Source organism: Hemicordylus capensis, chromosome 16 (genome assembly GCF_027244095.1).
Source record: "Hemicordylus capensis ecotype Gifberg chromosome 16, rHemCap1.1.pri, whole genome shotgun sequence".
NCBI lineage: Eukaryota > Metazoa > Chordata > Lepidosauria > Squamata > Cordylidae > Hemicordylus > Hemicordylus capensis.
This window is the reverse complement of record NC_069672.1, coordinates 16778828-16794647: the sequence shown is the minus strand read 5'-3', so window position 1 is coordinate 16794647 and position 15820 is coordinate 16778828. Positions and strand designations below refer to the sequence as shown.

General features: G+C 58.9%; 1 protein-coding gene across 8 annotated transcripts; it reads right to left on the bottom strand.

Annotated features, from left to right (window-relative positions):
* Nucleotides 1-365: 365 nt before the first annotated feature.
* Nucleotides 366-15197, bottom strand: ARHGEF19 (Rho guanine nucleotide exchange factor 19). Of its 8 annotated transcripts, none has more exons than XM_053280730.1 (16): nucleotides 14203-15197; nucleotides 13473-13794; nucleotides 10953-11562; nucleotides 10063-10416; nucleotides 9777-9876; nucleotides 9284-9387; nucleotides 8535-8791; nucleotides 7054-7214; nucleotides 6428-6580; nucleotides 6180-6309; nucleotides 5592-5666; nucleotides 5173-5262; nucleotides 4297-4439; nucleotides 3905-4063; nucleotides 2379-2481; nucleotides 366-742 (listed from the first exon to the last, which is right to left on the bottom strand). In XM_053280730.1, the coding sequence occupies exons 3-16, from the start codon at nucleotides 11533-11535 to the stop codon at nucleotides 656-658; spliced, it is 2499 nt and encodes an 832-aa protein (XP_053136705.1). In that variant the 5' UTR covers nucleotides 11536-11562; nucleotides 13473-13794; nucleotides 14203-15197; the 3' UTR covers nucleotides 366-655. The 8 variants fall into 8 exon arrangements, with proteins under 8 accessions (XP_053136705.1, XP_053136707.1, XP_053136701.1 ...); XM_053280732.1 differs by having other exon boundaries at nucleotides 4297-4460; nucleotides 6476-6580; XM_053280726.1 differs by having other exon boundaries at nucleotides 4297-4460; nucleotides 14203-15195.
* Between the last annotated feature and the right edge of the window lie 623 nt (nucleotides 15198-15820).

The following is a 15820-nucleotide window of genomic DNA, read 5'->3' as shown; positions in this document are numbered from 1 at the left end:
GGTGGTTTCCTGTTTTGTAATCTGGCACCCTTGGGAGTAAAAAGGGGAGCGGGAGGGGAGGATGAGAGAGGCCAGACGGAAGATGGGGGCGTAGTGCAGTGCGAGAGCGTCTCCTTGGCATGGAGGGTCACTCCCTGAAAGCATCTCTAGGTAGAATTGGGAAGACCCCTGAGCTTGAAGCCTTGGAGAGAGCTGCTGCCAGTCAGTGTTGACAGTCCTGAGCCAGATGGATCAAGGTCCTGACTCCGCACAAGGCAGCTTCCTATGCCTTATGGAGAAGGCCTCACCGTGACTCACGGGGCTGCTGTGGAGACACAAACCTACTCCCCCAAATGGGACGGTGGCCTCTTAACACACCAGGCAAATGCAGACACAAGCTTTATTGTTTGTTTTTTTAAAAAACCAACACCACCACTCATTTCTCAAACCAAAGTAAGAAACGGGCTTAAAAACCAGAGTTTCCGGATGAGAAGGGAAACCCCGCGGGGACAAGGAAAGGTCCAAGGACCACAAAGAGGATTGGGGAGGGGGAGGCCGTGGTGGGGGGGTGGCTTTGGCTGGTTCTGGAGGAAACTCCCAGCCGCTGCCTGGTCCTCTCAGGCCGCTGGGCATAGCTGGGCTCAGGCAGGTGGCCGGCCTCTGGTGGCCCTGGTCCTCAGTCGTCAGATGCCCGCATCTGCTTGCAGAAGGCGTCGAACTGCTGCTGCTCCAGCTCCGTCATCACCCTGTTGAGGGCGTAGATCTGTGAAAGGGAGGCGCAGGGTTATCAAAGCGGGCTCCGTGACCCATCCCACCCCTGGGGGAAAGCAGCCCTGCCTTTTGAAACCCCCCCCCCCGCAGGAGGCAGCCCAGAGTGCCCTCCGCCCTTTCCTGGGGCTGCCCCAAAGGCCACCCTCCCCCCATTTTCTGGCTTAAGAGGTCTGTGCCCCTCCCTTCCCTCCAGCCCACCACACTAATCAACTCCTGCATTTCCCTGAAGCCAAGAGGAGGTTTCCTCCCCGTTCCTTGGGGTTAGAGATCAGGGGGCCGTCTTGAATCCAGAGCCCTCTTCTTCCTTCCAGGCCAATGCAGTCTAGTTTGCTTGCCCTCCTCCCCCTCCCCCGCCCCCGCCTTTCCCCTCTCGAGCCGCCCTGAGCAGGAGCGTACTGGAGGGGCAGGCTGCTGTAAATGTCTCAAATAAAAGAAATAAAATAAGATGCTTTAAATAAAAGAAATAAGCAAGGCAAATAAATGAGGTGGAGCCTCCACCCGCGGACGCAGTCGACCCTTGGCTGCGAGGAGCGGTTTGCAAGGGGAGGGGGAGCAGGGAGGGGCGTGACCGCCCTAGTGGGCGTGGCCACGGGGCGCGGGAGGACCGCCCCGCCCCCTATTTAGCATGGCCCCGCCCACCTCGGCCCGCTGCCGCTGCTTGAGCTCCTGCTGGGCGGCGCGCTGCTTGGCCTTCTCGCCGCGGCTGCTGCCCGGCGGCCCGTCCTTGGCCTTCCCCGGGGGCGCCGGGGGTGGCAGGGGCGGCGGCAGCTTCTCGCGGCGGCCCCCGCCGGGCTCCATCGCCGTCCTCCTGAACCCCCGAAGGAAAATGGCGGCGGCGCATGCGCGGAGGGGCGCCCGGGGGCCGCCGCTCTCCCCTCGCGGCTCTATGGCTGCCACTGAGGGGAGCCTAGAGCGGCGCATAGACTGGAAGGGTGGAAGACTCATGGAGGCTGGGAACACTCGCGGGTTCCTTAGGGTTCGAAGTCCTAGCGTCTTTATAGCAGGCGGGGGGTGGGGGTGGAGTTCGCGCATGCGCCTCTGCAGACGCGCCTGTGCCACGTCTAGGAGGAAAGAGGCACCCGGGGAACCAAAGAGGGACCTACAAAGCAAGAGCGCACACGGAGGGTTGCCAACTGCTTAGAAAAGCCAGCCCCTCCTGCTCGTCTGAGCAGTGGAATTAGCAGGAATCAGCCACCAAACTCACTCAAGAGAGAAGCATTCTGTTTCTCAGCTGACAAAGATGCTGTGAAAGGCATAGCTACAGGTGCCAATTTGAAAGTTGGCAACCCAGCTCTCTCCGTATCTCTTTTTCTGTACCTTCCTCCTTTTTTTTTCCATCCTCTGGGTTGTTGTTGTTGTTGGAATGGTAGCCTGTCTTTCCCTACCCATATTTTAATAAACCGAACCCCTTTTTATAATTGCATTGCAATTTAATTCTTTTTTTAAAAAACCAAGACTACATTCTTCTTATGTAAACACCTGAGTGTCAACTGGCAAATAAATATATACAAACTAAATGTAGACCTACTGTTTGTTTTATTATTATAGCAAACGAATGCCTAACATGTGCTGCTGTTAGGAGGAGCGGCTCCATTAAGGAAGGGGAGCGAATGATGCCATGGCGTTACCTTCCTTCTCGGAAATGAGCTTTTTCTCCAGCTGGGGGGTGGAGGGGACCATGGCTGAAATCCACCGCTGCTTTTCACTCCTGGAGGGGCAGAAGAGCTTTTGCTGTTTGATAGGGAGCATTGGAGTGTGAGTCGTTTCCATTGAGTTTTATTATGTTGTTTCCCACTTTGAGAAAAGCAGGATAGAAGCTTCCAGCAATAAAAGCAAATGCCCCGATATTAAGCCCATTTCAGAGACTGGGAAAACTGAGGCTCAGGGCCAGCCACCTGGTCTATCCTACCTGCTTCATTTCTAGAAGCCAGCCACCCACAGATCAAACAGGAGGTGCCCCGGAAAATGGCATTTAAAGAAGAGTCACTGTGGGCCTTGATTTGCGGCTCCATTTTTCATGCCTTTGGGCCTTGATGCTGCTAAAGGGCTTATAAAACAATGTATAGCAGACACTGAAAAGCAGAGTGATCTGGCACGAATCTCTGCAAGAAACATCTTTGGTAGTTTTACAAACGACCCTAAACCAGCCCTCTATTTAGTGAGCTTAACAACTCTGTCCCAGAAAAGGGCTTTCTCCCTTGCACGCTTTATTGCACTTCCATTGGCTGTATTGGAGGGTAGGAATCACAAAATCCCTGCCACTCACCGGATCTGTCCTTGTAGCGAAGGTGTTGAGACTGTGACACACGCCCTTTTGTATTATTTGTTTTATAGGGATATTCGTATCTCTCTCATCTCTCCCCTTTTATTAAATACTAGTGTTTTCTAGCCCGTTGTAATAACGGGCGCTAGTAGGGGAGAGTTGTGCTACCTCCCGCTGCCATCTCTGCCTTCCCCGTAGCCCCTGCCCCCGCCCTCGCCCTCTCCCAGCCGGCCCCGCCGCCTCGCCGGGCCCCCGCCGCCGTTTTCCCTGGCCTTCCCCTGCTGGGCCCGCCGCCTTCTCCGGGTGAGTCGGCGGCTCCAGCCGGGCCCGCCGCCACCGCCGCCTCCTCTGCTTGCCTGGCTTTCCCCCACCGCCTCCTCCACTCGCCGTCCACCGCCGCCTGCAGGCTTCGTTTTTTTGAGGCGGCCGCTTCTGGCCGCCCAAGATGGCCACCGGGTGCCGGTGGTCGTGTCTCCCTTGCCCTGTTCTGCGCCTGCGCTTCGCGCAGGCGCAGAACAGGGCAGGGAGGCACGGACACACGCTTGGTGTCCGTCCACGGACGGACACCAAGCGTTTTATTAGAGAGGATCCCTGTTAGAACGAGTGATGGATATGCATCCTTTATGTTAGCTGATCATTGTGTACCCACAACGTTGTGTGTGGCCAAAATTTGCATGGCCGCATGTAATGTGCTGTTTTTCTTTTGTTCTGTTGGGTCAATGACCATAATAAAGTGTCTGTCTGTCGATCTATCTATCAAGTCAAATACTCCGTGAGGCTGGCCCCCATAGTTTGGCCATTGGTATGATCTCAGGGGACGAACGCTCATAGTGATTTTTGGCAATGTCAACCCCTCAAGAGATGGAACGTAGGTCCCCACCCGGCACTCACTCGCTCTGTGCCCGCAGCAGAATCTGGTGCTTCAGTTGCTGGTTGTCTAGGAGCTGGAGGAGGAAGATCTGCCCAGGGATCCTGTGAAGTTTGGAGCTCAGGTCGGTCACCCTCAGCTCTGGCATCTTGGCGTGAACAAATACTGCAAATTTGCCTGTCCTGAGGAGGTGGAGGAGGAGGAGACAACACAGAAAGCAAGGAAGTGACCCTCTCACTTTCTGTGAAACTCTTCTTGTCATTGCAGGGAGCAGCATTTGTCGTGCAAATGAGCATTCTGGAAAAGGCAGGTTTCCCCACATTTGCACTACAAACTAATCTCCACTTGCCTTAACTTTCTCTGCTACAAATGAATGAACATTGCGCGCCAGGCACCGCGTCCCCTGAGCACTTACTCCTTTTTCCGGGACAGGAGGAGGCAGTCATTGAAGAGGTGGAGGTACACCATCTTGGCAGAGAGCTTCAGCTTGGAGCTGGAGGCACTGGGCACCTGGATGTCCACTTCCACAAGCTCCCCGTGTTTCACGAGCCAACGAGACTGAGAAATCAGTGGGAAAATCTGTGAAGGGGAGAAATGAGGGGATAGAGGAAGAGGGCATAGAGCATGCAAGCATATACGCACACACAGGTGCAGAGGCCTGGTTCAGACATAACAACGCTCCACCCAGGTTTAGCGGTACATCCGAACCGGGCCAGCTGAGATGCCAGGTTCTCCCCTGAGCCTCTGCACCCCTGGCGCTCTGCACCCCTGGCACCAGGTAAAAACTTGCGTGGTTTACACAGTTATTCAAAATCTAGGTTTAATGTGGGTTACCGACATTAGCGTGGTTGTGTGAACCCAGGCCAAGGCGGTTTAAGGCCCGAGATGAATCTGAGATTCTTGGTGTAAATTCACACAATCACGCTAACGTTCGTAACCCACATTAAACCTAGATTTCGCACGACTGGGTGGAGCAGGCTCCGTCCTGGATTTCAACCCAGCACATGGATTGGTTTGGCTGCTTCTGCTTTTCTTCTCTAGTTTTTATTGGAGTTCCTGAATGCAGGGAAGCAAGCCAGAGGCTCATATTTTTGCCATGACAACCATTTTGGCCAGCATAAATTTGCAAAGAGTAGCCGTGTCAGCCCATGGCAATGGAGACAAGCGAGGGCCCCAGGAGGCGGGTCTGTTCTGGGACATCCTTAGCTGCATGGTGCAGTCTGGTCGTTTTTTCCAATGGGGCCAGTCTGACTGCCTCCGGGTGAGGCCAGCCGTCCCCCTCCACACGCACCTTGCTCTCAAAGTGGATCTTCTGGCTGAGGTGGATGAGCTCTTCCGTCCGTTTCATGGACTGGACGCTGGTGTTGCATTCTCTGACTAGCTGCGGTTGGGTGGGTGGAAGGAACACAAGGGTCACAGCATCAAGCAAAGGTCTCTCTAGCACCCAGGAAGTTGTCTCGGGGACCTTGTGCCTGCCACGCAGGGCCTCTGCCGCTGGACTATGGCCCCAATCCCCTCATGTTCCTCCAAGGTGATGCTTGGAGTTGTTCTGGGTCACGACAACCAGACGGCATGCATTTGGGGGATGGGCTGTGAGCACAGAAACGGTGCTCTCTAGGCAAGCGGAGAGGCTGGCGTCTAGAGAGCCCTCCCTTGAGAAATGGACTGCCAGTGCGGATGGGAGTTGCCTCGGAGCAGGGCCATCCTTACTCTCTTCAGCTCGCTGAAAGCCTTCGTGGCCAGCTCTTCATCCGGAGAGCTCTGCAGGGTCCTTTTCAGGATGTTCTGCGAAAGAGGAGGAGGAAACAATACAAGGTCACCACCCTCTTCCCTGGGGGTTAATATCTGTATGATTATTCCATGTGCATCCATCTTCCTCCCACCCCAGAGCTCAAGGTGGTATGGGGGGTGGGGGGCGGTTCCCAGGGGTCTCCCATCCAGGCACTGACCACACTAAGACCTGCTTAGCTTCAGCCAAGTGGCTGTCTAGTGTGCCCTTAGACCACACCCTGGGTTCCCTGTTCTCAAGCCTGACCTGACGACTGCAAAGCAGATGTTTGCCTGCACCTCTTAATGCAAGAGCCGGGAGGAGTTCAAACAACTGGGTGTGTGTTAGCAAACCAAAACAAAGACATCTCACCTGGGGGTGAGACATCCCCCTAACCCAGAGACGGCAGATCTCAGGCCTTATTATTTACCAGACCCCCAAGTCCACCCACAGCACTGAGCAAACGTCTCATCCTTGGGGAAAAGAAACGGAGCCGAGGGTCCCTCTGAGCGTCGGCCAAGGCCCCTTACCTCCACCACCATCTTGAGGCGGGTGACCCTCTGGAAGGGGAGGATGAGGAAGGAGGCGAGGGGGAGGCGCTGGCACACGGGGGCCTCCTCCAGCTTTGCCAGGATCCCTGGGAACTTGGAGTTCTCCAGCCTGCGGCGGGGGGGGGGGGGGGGCAACAGGGAAGAAGAACGGCTTGAGCCACAGGGCCCTCTTTCCAGAGCCGGCGGGCGAGGGAGTGCAGGCGGGGAGGGGGCTTCCTCTCACGCACAGCAGGCGCTGGTAGGTTTGCTCTTGGTAGGCCTGGTTGGTGACATACGGGAGGTAGACGCGGCGGAAGGCCGGGCAGTGGCGCAGGACGATGTCGCAGACCTCAAAGCGCAGGATGTCCTCCTCCAGACGCTGCTCCAGGTCCTGCAAGAACCTGGAAGCCCCACCCAGGAGAGGAAGGAGACACGGGGAGGGTTTTGCGAGGGAGCTGAGACGGCCACCTGTCTCTCGGCCAGGGTGGTCGGGGGCCTGGAGCACCTTCCTCACAAGGCGTCTTCTGGGGCTTTGGGGTTTGGGAAAGAGGCCACTATGGGGAGACATGAGCGCGGTGTAGAAAATGATGCATGGAGTGGAGAGGGTGGACAGAAAGGAATGCTCTTCTCCCTCTCTCACAAGAACCAGGGGTCACCCCATGAAAGTGAAGGTTGGGAGATTTAGGACCGTCAAGAGGAAGGATTTTGCCACGCCTGTTTAACCCGAGGCGTACGTGGGCCGAGCATCCTCACCAAAAGCAGCCGTCCCTCTTTGCAATGGTCCCAGCCTGGGTTGGGGGGTGGTCTGATCACCTGTGTCTCCAGACACAAAGCACCCGCCCCCCACCCACCCACCCCGCTCAAGCGTCCCAACCTCTCGCTGACGTCCTTGACCTCGGGCAGCTTGGAGAAAAGCCACTGCTTCTCTTGGGTGCTGAGGCTGCCGTCCAGTTCCCGCGAATTCATGAAGTGGCTGACCACAATGGAGAGGCTGTGGAGGTAGGAAGCCTCTGAAGTGATGAGCTCGAACTTGGCCTGTGGGCGGGAGAGCTTTTGAGGGCCGAAGGGAGAGAGGAGGCCCCTGGGACGGAGGCGACAAGCCACGCAGCCGTGATGGGGGACGCTGTGACTCCAGAGGGTCGCAGGTTCAATCCCTGGCAGCATCTCCAGGGTGCATTCTGGATTACACGCCACAACAGTTTCACTCCATATCTGCTAAGTGTGCTTCCAAACTACCTGGAACAGAGCTAGGAGGATACGGAAGCTGCCATATACTGGGTCAGGCCCTTGGTCTATTGAGCACAAGTATTGTCTACCCAGACTAGCAGCGGCTTCTCCAAGGCTGCAGGCCGGAGTCTCTCTCCCAGCCCTGTCTAGGAGAGGCTGCCTACTGTGTGGAGATGTGAGGGGCCGGAACTTGCCAAGGAAGCCGTGAGTTCTGCTCTGCACACACAGATCTCTGGGCAGGGATTCAGGAGACATGCACAAACTCTGCCCCTAGAAGTGTGCGCGCACGCACACACACACACCGCACATCGTCATGCTCTGATGTGTGCTGGGCACTTCCTAATTTTGTGCAAGCTAGAAGAGATGGAACGGTGCTCCCCCCTGCTGGCGGCATTGTGCAAAGCCACCGAGAGATTTTTATTTTTTTTTAGAAACCTCTTCACGTCATCAGCAAGGGGGTGGGTGGGCAAACTCCCCCCTCCCTGCGACCCCATTGGGCCAAAATGGAAAAGGAGGAGAGAGGGAATATCCTCTTGAATATTCCTCATATTCAAAAGGAATATGAACAGCCCCGGCCTGGAAAAACATGTTGTAGAGGACAGCAAGATGAACGGCCACAGCACTGCCACGAACCATTGAAGCCACCCTTGATCCATGGTTTCAAAAGCGATGCAGCAAGACGTCGCACCTTACCCCACTTTCCACGGGCGTAAGGATCGCCATCTGGAAAGCGCCCAGGTAGGGCTGGGGAAGATTCCTGCCTGCAACCTTGGAGCCGCTGCCAGCCAGTGTAGACAATAATGAGTTAGAGGGACTGAGGGTCTGACTCAGTAGGAAGCAGCTCCCTATTTAGGGGATGGGGCTGTAGCTCAGGGATGGAGCCTCTGCTTTGCAGGCAGGAGGCCCCAGCTTCACTCCCTGCCAGCATCTCCACGTGGGGCTGGGAAAGACGCCAGAAACTCTGGAGGCCCGCTGCCAGCCAGTGCAGGGCTACTACTTCCTGCACCAAAGGAAGAGTGCACACCCCCAGAGCTCCACGCGCTCCCGGGAGCAGAGATGGAGCTCCAGACTGGGGCAGAGTCCTCCCTGGCCTTGCCCACGAGCCGCACGATGGGACAGAAGGCTCACCTCTTGCAGTTTGCAGGCTTGCATGCTGATGGTGCCCAGCAGGCCGCTGCTGCGGACATTGGGGATCTCCTGCCACAGCGAGAAGGTGGAGCCCCCCGAGGAGCGCCGGGAGCAGAAGGAGCCGCTGGGCGAGAGGTTGCTCCTGGAGGGCCCCAGTGCCTCCTCGCCCCCCTCCTCCTCCTCTGGAGCGTCTTCCCGTTGCTGGCGCTGGATCTCGCGGTTGGTGGCGGCTGCACTGTACTCCTGGTAGAGGACGGCTGGTGGGGAGAAGAAGTGGGGGTGCAGGGTTAGGTCGGCCGTGCCTCCTCCTGGTGGGGCTTCCAGGCCCTGAGCAGCTGCACATCAGGCAGACAGTCAACAGGTGGTGCTGGAAATTGCATCTCTTGTGTGGGTGTTAAAAGCTCAGGGGCTTCTGGACAGAAGAAAAGGTGGCAACCCCTACACAAGATGTGGGGTTATTGAGGGGCTGGAGAAGAGAGAGAGTTCTGGGGTCAACCTCTGGGAGCATCTCCAGAGAGGGCTGGGGGAAAACTCCGAGTCTGAGACCTTGGAAAGCTGCTGCCAGTCAGAGCAGACAAGGTGGAGCAAAGCCTGACTCAGTATAAGGCAGCTTCTAAGGTTCCCGGGGCCCCAGACTTGAAAATGGGAATCCTTCGTTTCTGAATTTGCTTTTCAAAATCTGTCACGTCTGCCCACTCAAACCGAGCTTGTGTTTCCCACGGTTCAGGCTCAGCACCCAAGGCGCTTACAGTTTGGGAGGAATCTGGAGCACCGCTTCTCGTGTGGCGCCATCCTGTTGTGGTGGACCTCACTCTCCTCCTCCTCCTCCTCCTTCTCTAGGGCTGAGTTGCTCCTGAGGAGGAAGAGGGAAGCATCACCACTGGGAGCAGAAACAGGACGCCCTCCTGGATGCCTCCTCTTTGGCCCCTAACTGTGGGTGCTGGTGGAGTGCACTCTACACATGCTCAGAAGCACTCTCCCCACACGCACTTCATCTTCTCATCAGAACAGAAGAAAAGCCCTGCTCCATCCAGTCCAGCATCCTGCCTCACACAGCAGCAGCAGCCAACAGGGCACATCTGGGAGAGCCGCCCATGGCGGGGGGAAGGGAAGGGGGCACCTGGCTTTTCCTGCATGGAGACCTCAGTGGGACACATCCCTGGAAGGGGCTTCTTCTTGTCTCCCTTCCCCACACTCAGCCCTCTGGGTCAAAGGGGCAGCCTCACTCGTCCTTGCCCACACCTGGCGTTCCCCTTGTGGTCTGGCAGCGCCGAAGCCAAGGTGTGGCTGCATTCGCTGGTGATGCTGTTGGTGGGGGTCCTCACCTGTCCAGCCTCTTGGCCTGGAAGGAAGGAAGGAAGGAGAGGGGGGAAGAAACGAAAAGGAAAAAGAAAAGGGAAGAGAAAGAGGGAGGGAGGGAGATGGAAGGCAGGCAGGCAGGAGGAAAGTTTCGGATGGGTTACTTAAAAGAAAACCAGATCTGTCTCAGAAAGCAGGGGAGGGGGCGACCTCAGTCTGGAGGACTTGCCCAGCTTGGGGGAGGGCTGGTGGCCCTGGGTCAGCTGCAGCTTGCCCATCATCCTCATCTCCGAGAAGCACCACTGCGGCCCCAGCTCGGCCTGGCCTCCGGACCCCCACCCAGCGGCAGAGCCCCGGGGCAGAGCCAGGCTCAGCGTCCCAGGCGGAGGGGGTCCGTCCCCAGCAGGCCTCGTGGCCCCCTCGGTGGTCTCCTGGAGCGCCGACGGCAGCGCCGAGGTCCGGAGGGCGTCTTCCAGGGACAGCCGGCCTGCGGAGGTGGTGATGCCCTCACGGTCCAAGCTGGGGCCGCTGAAGGATTCCCCGCTGGGGCTGCCCTCCGGGGCGTAGAGGCGGAGCTTCCTCCCTGGCCAGAGGAGACGCAGAGTCAGCCTGTGGTGGGGCCACCACGGAAGAGGACAAGCACGGGGGCCCCGTTTTGGGAAGGGGGAGGGGGCGGGGGGCGGACGTGCCCAGGTAGTACCTGGCCCTGATGCCGATGAGGAAGCCGTGCTGCTGGGCAGTGGGCCGGCCAGGGCAAACAAGCTGGGCACCCCGGCGGCTGTTGCCCGGCGGCTCCCCTCCCCCCCAGCCATAAACGGTGGCGGAGGGCAATGGGCACTGTAGTTCCACAGCGGCCAGGGGTGGCCTGCCCCAGTGCCTGCAGTGCTTGGGGAGGGGCTTCGGTGCCCAGCCAGAGGGAGGGCTTCGGTGCCCAACCCTGCCAGCAAAACTGGAATCAGTTCAGTCTGGAGCTGGGACTGGCCGGACACAGGTTGACCCCTCAGATACTGGCCAATCCCCACTTTTATGGGGAAGAGTTGAGATGTGGCTAGCATGCACCACAATGCCATCCCTCCGGCCCGCCCGCCCGCCCGCCTTCCCCTGTCACTAGGGACTCACAGGCCTTCTTCTCTGGACCGGCTCCGAGGGAGGCTCGCCGCTGGGACTCAGGCAGCTTTGTTGGGCTCCAGGGGCCACCAAGGACCCCCTGGTGGAGGGAGGGATCACTGTGGGAGGAGGGCGAGGAGCTGGAGGGGTGAGAAGCTGCTCTGTGGGGCCAGCTGTCTGCCTTCCCGGCCACCTGTCTTCCCTGGGGGACAGAGAGCCCTGCCGTCCCCGGCCGGGGTCCAAAGCTCCAGTTCTCGCAGTTGGGCCCACCGGCCGGGGGCTCATCAGGGCTCTGGCAGCTGGCAGGCTGGCGTGGGTCCCCGATGCTGGGGTGGCCCTGAAGGTTGTCATGGGGGGCCTCTGGGAAGGGGAGACCCTCCCCTTCCTTTGGAGAAGCCCAGAAGACCCCACCATCCCTTTGCCTTGGAGGCGGCAAGGTGCCCAGGCAGGCGAGGGGCAAGCCCTCTGGGGTGCAGGCAGCCCCCCCAGCTTCCACTGGCCGTGCACTCCCTTCCAGACCCTCCCCAAGGCCAAGGCCACCCCTCAGGCCTTCCCCCAGCAGCTGGCAGGGCAGGGAGGGGGGACAATATTCCATCGCTCAGCGGCAGGCTCCACCTTGCACCTGCGGAGCAAGCAGAAGGAGAGAGAAGAACTCAGGGACGCGGGCAGGATCGGGCCCAGGATGTTGTGGATTCATTCACACCTGTTTGCCCTGCTTGGCTTTTGGAAGGCAAAACAACGTCCACAATCACAAACACATCCTGGAAGGAAGACAACACCAAATCAGAGCAAGGACACCGGGGAAGCCGGGAGCAAAGCCGAATCATTGACCATGAAACAATCAAACAAAATGAACCAGTTGTGGGCCAATGAAACCATCAATTCGAGCCTGAACCAGTAATGGACAAATAACTCGTCTGTCAGGCAGTTACGGACCAAAATTAGTCAAGGAATAAACAAAAATTAAGGACTTTGAGTCATTGCCAGGGTTCAGTCTGTGTTGGAGTTATAATCACAAGGACGAGAGGACCTTTGGGCACGTGAAGAGTGTGCTTTCCTCACCAGTTGGGTCACCGTAGCCAGCCCTCCACTCAGTTATTTAAGCAGCAAGGCTTCCGATTCCGGATGGGCCTCTGCCCTGGCGACAGACCCACCATCTGCTGTCTGAGGCCACTTGCTTTGCCCTGCCTCATAGTGGAGCCGCCCTGGAATTTCACTCTGCAGCTGAGCCCTGGAGTCTGTTGCACGCAGAACTCGGCGTTGTCATTCATAAGGAAGGCCATGCCTTGGAGCATGTGCAGGGTGCACTTTTGAGGTTTGGGAGCAGCCATCCGGATCACAGAGGCAGACCTGCACCCTCGGGCCTCCTTGTTGGGGCGGGGGGTTGTTAGCGACTGCCTCTGTCTCCTTGCAAGGCCAGACTGACAAGAGCTGCTCTGGGAGGGCATGTCGGCTCCAGAGGCAGAGAGGAGGCACTGAACCCTCCCGCAAGGTCTCGGCTCCAGCCACAACGGCTCGCTTTCTCCTCACACCGCCACATCCTGGCGTCTTCAGCATCTCTCGGGCAGATCCTTTAATGGGCCAGGAGGCGGCTGCTTCTCCTTGCCACGCCAAAGAAAACAGTCATTTCCCTTGGCAGCTCAAAGGTGCCCAGCCGCCGCCTCCCCCTCCCCCTCCTCTGCTGCCTCCCCCGCCTGACAGCCTGATCGCCTGGCCTCATCCTGGCATCTCCTCTTGCTTTCCTGCCATTTCCCTGGAGGAAGCGTGAGCTCTCCCAGCAAGGAAGGATTTGTGCCCTTTGGGCACAGCTGAGCTTTTGCAGGCTGGGCATCCTTTATGCTAACTTTTGTTGGCAGAAAGGGAGAGAGGCTGGGCCCCTTGCTGGCAAGAAGGGCACCTCCGCCAGGGCCCACCTTTGCTCAAAGGAGGCCAGTGAATGCCAGCATGGCAGAGCACCGAAGGAGCAGGGAGGCCTGGCTGAAGTGCCTCCTTGTCCAGGGAAAACCAGTTGCTCTTTCTCGGTGAATGTTGCCACCTGCTGAATGTCTGCCTTGCCACTACAGGTGCAGAAGCAAGGCCAGGGAAAGAAGGTGGCAACTGTCTTCCAGCAAGGCTCGGCTATTTGTACTGCCACAGATTAACACAGCTTTCCCTCTGGGAATCCACCTGCAGCCTGGGGTTCACTGGAGCCCCTAAACATATTTGGAGTCCGAAGCATCCTTTAACACATGGGATTTACATGGAGGACTGTTTGCTGTTCGGACAGAGCAGTGACGGGGACGCAGCACGCCAGAAAGCCAAGCTCATCCCAGTTGTGCAAGCGATTGCCTGCAGTGACTCAGTGGCACTCGGGACATGCCCAGAGGCACCCTTGTCCGCATGATTGCCCTGGGTCCCAGCCGCTCCTGGGGTCACTGACCCCTGCTTTCAGGCTCCCACGAGAACTTCCACAGAGAAGCAGACAGGACATTTCCAAGCGGAGGGGGAAAGAGACAGACAGAGGGAGGGAGGGAGGGAGGCCTGGCAACGTACCTCATCTGCACCCGGGTCCCTGGGGCCGGTGTCCAGAGCTCGGCCTCCACCAGGCCTTCCCTCTCACTGGGCCAGGGGCTGCCCGAAGCCTCGGGTCTCCCGCCTGGCTTTGCATTCCTCTCGGTGACCTCCGCTGGGTGCTTGCAGCCGGGGCGCTGAGACTACTGCGGCACAACCGTGGGGGCAGAAGGTGCTAGCGCCAGCCACGCCCACCGCCCCCCCCCACACGTGGCACGGCTCCGGCGGCTCATCTCCGGCACCTGTTGGGAGCCGCCTGCCTGGGGGGACGCCAGGTCCGATGCCGCTGCTGCTGCTGCTGTGCCTTGACAGAGGAGAGAGAGAGTGGGGAGGGGGGGCAGGGGGAGCTGCTCAGGCTTGCAGGCGGGCTCCCCCCCCCGCCCGCTGCTCCCCGCAGGGTATGTCTGCTTAGCCACAAAAACAGGTTTGGCTGGTAGGGAAGCAGGAGGGCCTTGCAGTGCGTGTGGGACGGTGCCAGGAGAACTGGCGGGGGGGGGGCTTGGTGCTGGGGTGGGGGCCTGCCACACAATAGGGGCCCTGTGCTCCTCGCAGGCAGCTGTGGGACGCGGCCCAAGAGATGGAAAGTTAGCCCCAGGGGCAACTGAGGCGGGAGGGGGGGTGCAATATGCCCTGGGGGGGAGCAGAGCCAAAAGAAAACCACACTCCCTTTCCTCCTCCGGGGGGGGGTAAACAAAGCAGGCTTGAGCCTCACCAGATTACTGTGCTTAATCTCTTTCTGGGGCCAGGATTTAGCCCTGGGAGGCAGAGAGTGCTCCTTTGCCGAAAGCCATTTCTGCCTCCAGATGTGGTGATGGGCACTCGCTTAGGTGTCTTTCAGTGGGGATTGGAGCCACGTATGGAGGGAAAGCCCAGCTGTAGCTCTCAGCTGTGACGGCTGGTGGAACTTCCATGTTCAAAGGCAGCACACTTCTGAATATCTGTTCCGGGAGGAGGAAGCTCATGCCTCCTGTGAATGTCCTGGAGGCATCTGGCCGGTGTGCGAAACAGGAGACTGGCAGAATAGGTAGAATAATCCTCTGAAATACTCTCCTCAGTTATAATTAGTGCATTGGTGAATACTCTTTTCCAAGTCACTGATTGAGCGAGGCAGATGGAGCCTCCACATTCAGGGGCAGTCTACCCCCCAAATGCAAACTGCCGGTGGGACAAACCGGGGGAGGCAGCCATCCCCTTCCTGCCCTGCTTGTGGGCTTCCCTTTGGGGCTTTGAGCAGGCCACCCATGGGAAGAAGAGGAGGCTGGATGGGGTGGGTCCCCTTGGGCCAATCTAGCAGGGCCACTCTGGGGCTGCTTCCTCCATTTCAGATGGAGGAGGAGGATGCATATTCCATACCCAGAATATGCACCTTCACATGCCCACCACCTGTCTCCTCTGCTTCCTTTTTGCTGAGCTGTAAATTATGGGGTGGGGAGGCGAAGGGGGGTGGCCGCTTCCTCGGCGGCTGCACCCTCCCCTCCCTCCCCCCCCCCTTGCCCTGTGGCAGGCGCTGAATTCCAGAGACCCAGATTTGCTGTCTGCATAGATTTCCTTCCATCTTCACGGATTTGTTCAGGTGGCGGAAGAAGGCGCAGCCAGGAGCCCTCCTTGCCGAAAGAGCCCCTCCCTTCCCGGCTCTGGGCTCTCCCCCCCCCGGAACCCACAAGCCCCTCCTGCCTTGAGGGGGGCTTGGCTGGGTCTCTGGCCCCCGCGGGAAGACCCGGCCCCCCCCGCCCCCGTCTCTCTAGTTCCAATTGGACTCTCAGCATTTCTCTTCTATTGGGGTGCCGAGGAGCTTAATCTCTCTCAGGCAGCCGCGAAGAGGCCGAGCCGACAACAGGCGGGCCATCCCTCGGCACGGGAGCCCTGGCTGGGCAGCCGGCCCACCGACCTCCGTCCCAGCAAGTCTGCCTCAGGGCGACCCGGGCGTGAGGACACGGACTCAGGCCGAGGGGCCGCGGACGCCACCGGGAAGCCCGTCGGTGGGTGGGCCACGACTCAGTCTAGGGCGGCGTCCTCTGTTCCTCGGAGCCTCGCATCAGCCTGGCCGGCACTGCTCAGCCCAGCAGGCCCAGAGCCGCCAGCAGGCCCTGCCGGGCACTCCTTGACTCAGGCCAACCACCCAGGGATGTCCCGGCAGGCAGGCAGGCAGGCGGGCCCCTCTGCTAGGGAGGAGTGGGGCAGACCCCCCGGCACCTTCCTGGGGACTCCGGCTGACTCTGCAAGCTGGCTGGCTGGGGGGGAGAGAGAGGGTCAATGGCTGGACTGACCCACGCAGGCACCCATCCACCATCCGTGCCCCCCCCCGTCAGCCGGAAGTGGCGACGCGCGCC

Bases quoted from the DNA above. Each gene is read 5' to 3' on its own strand.
- ARHGEF19 (XM_053280726.1), bottom strand. From the start codon at position 11,535: ATGGAATATTGTCCCCCCTCCCTGCCCTGCCAGCTGCTGGGGGAAGGC. The intron at 5,667-6,179 runs GTAAGGGGCCTT...CCTCTTTCGCAG, and splicing joins GCCTCAAGATGGTGGTGGAG to AACATCCTGAAAAGGACCCT. The intron at 2,482-3,904 runs GTGAGTGCCGGG...CCTATCAAACAG, and splicing joins CTGCTGCGGGCACAGAGCGA to CAAAAGCTCTTCTGCCCCTC.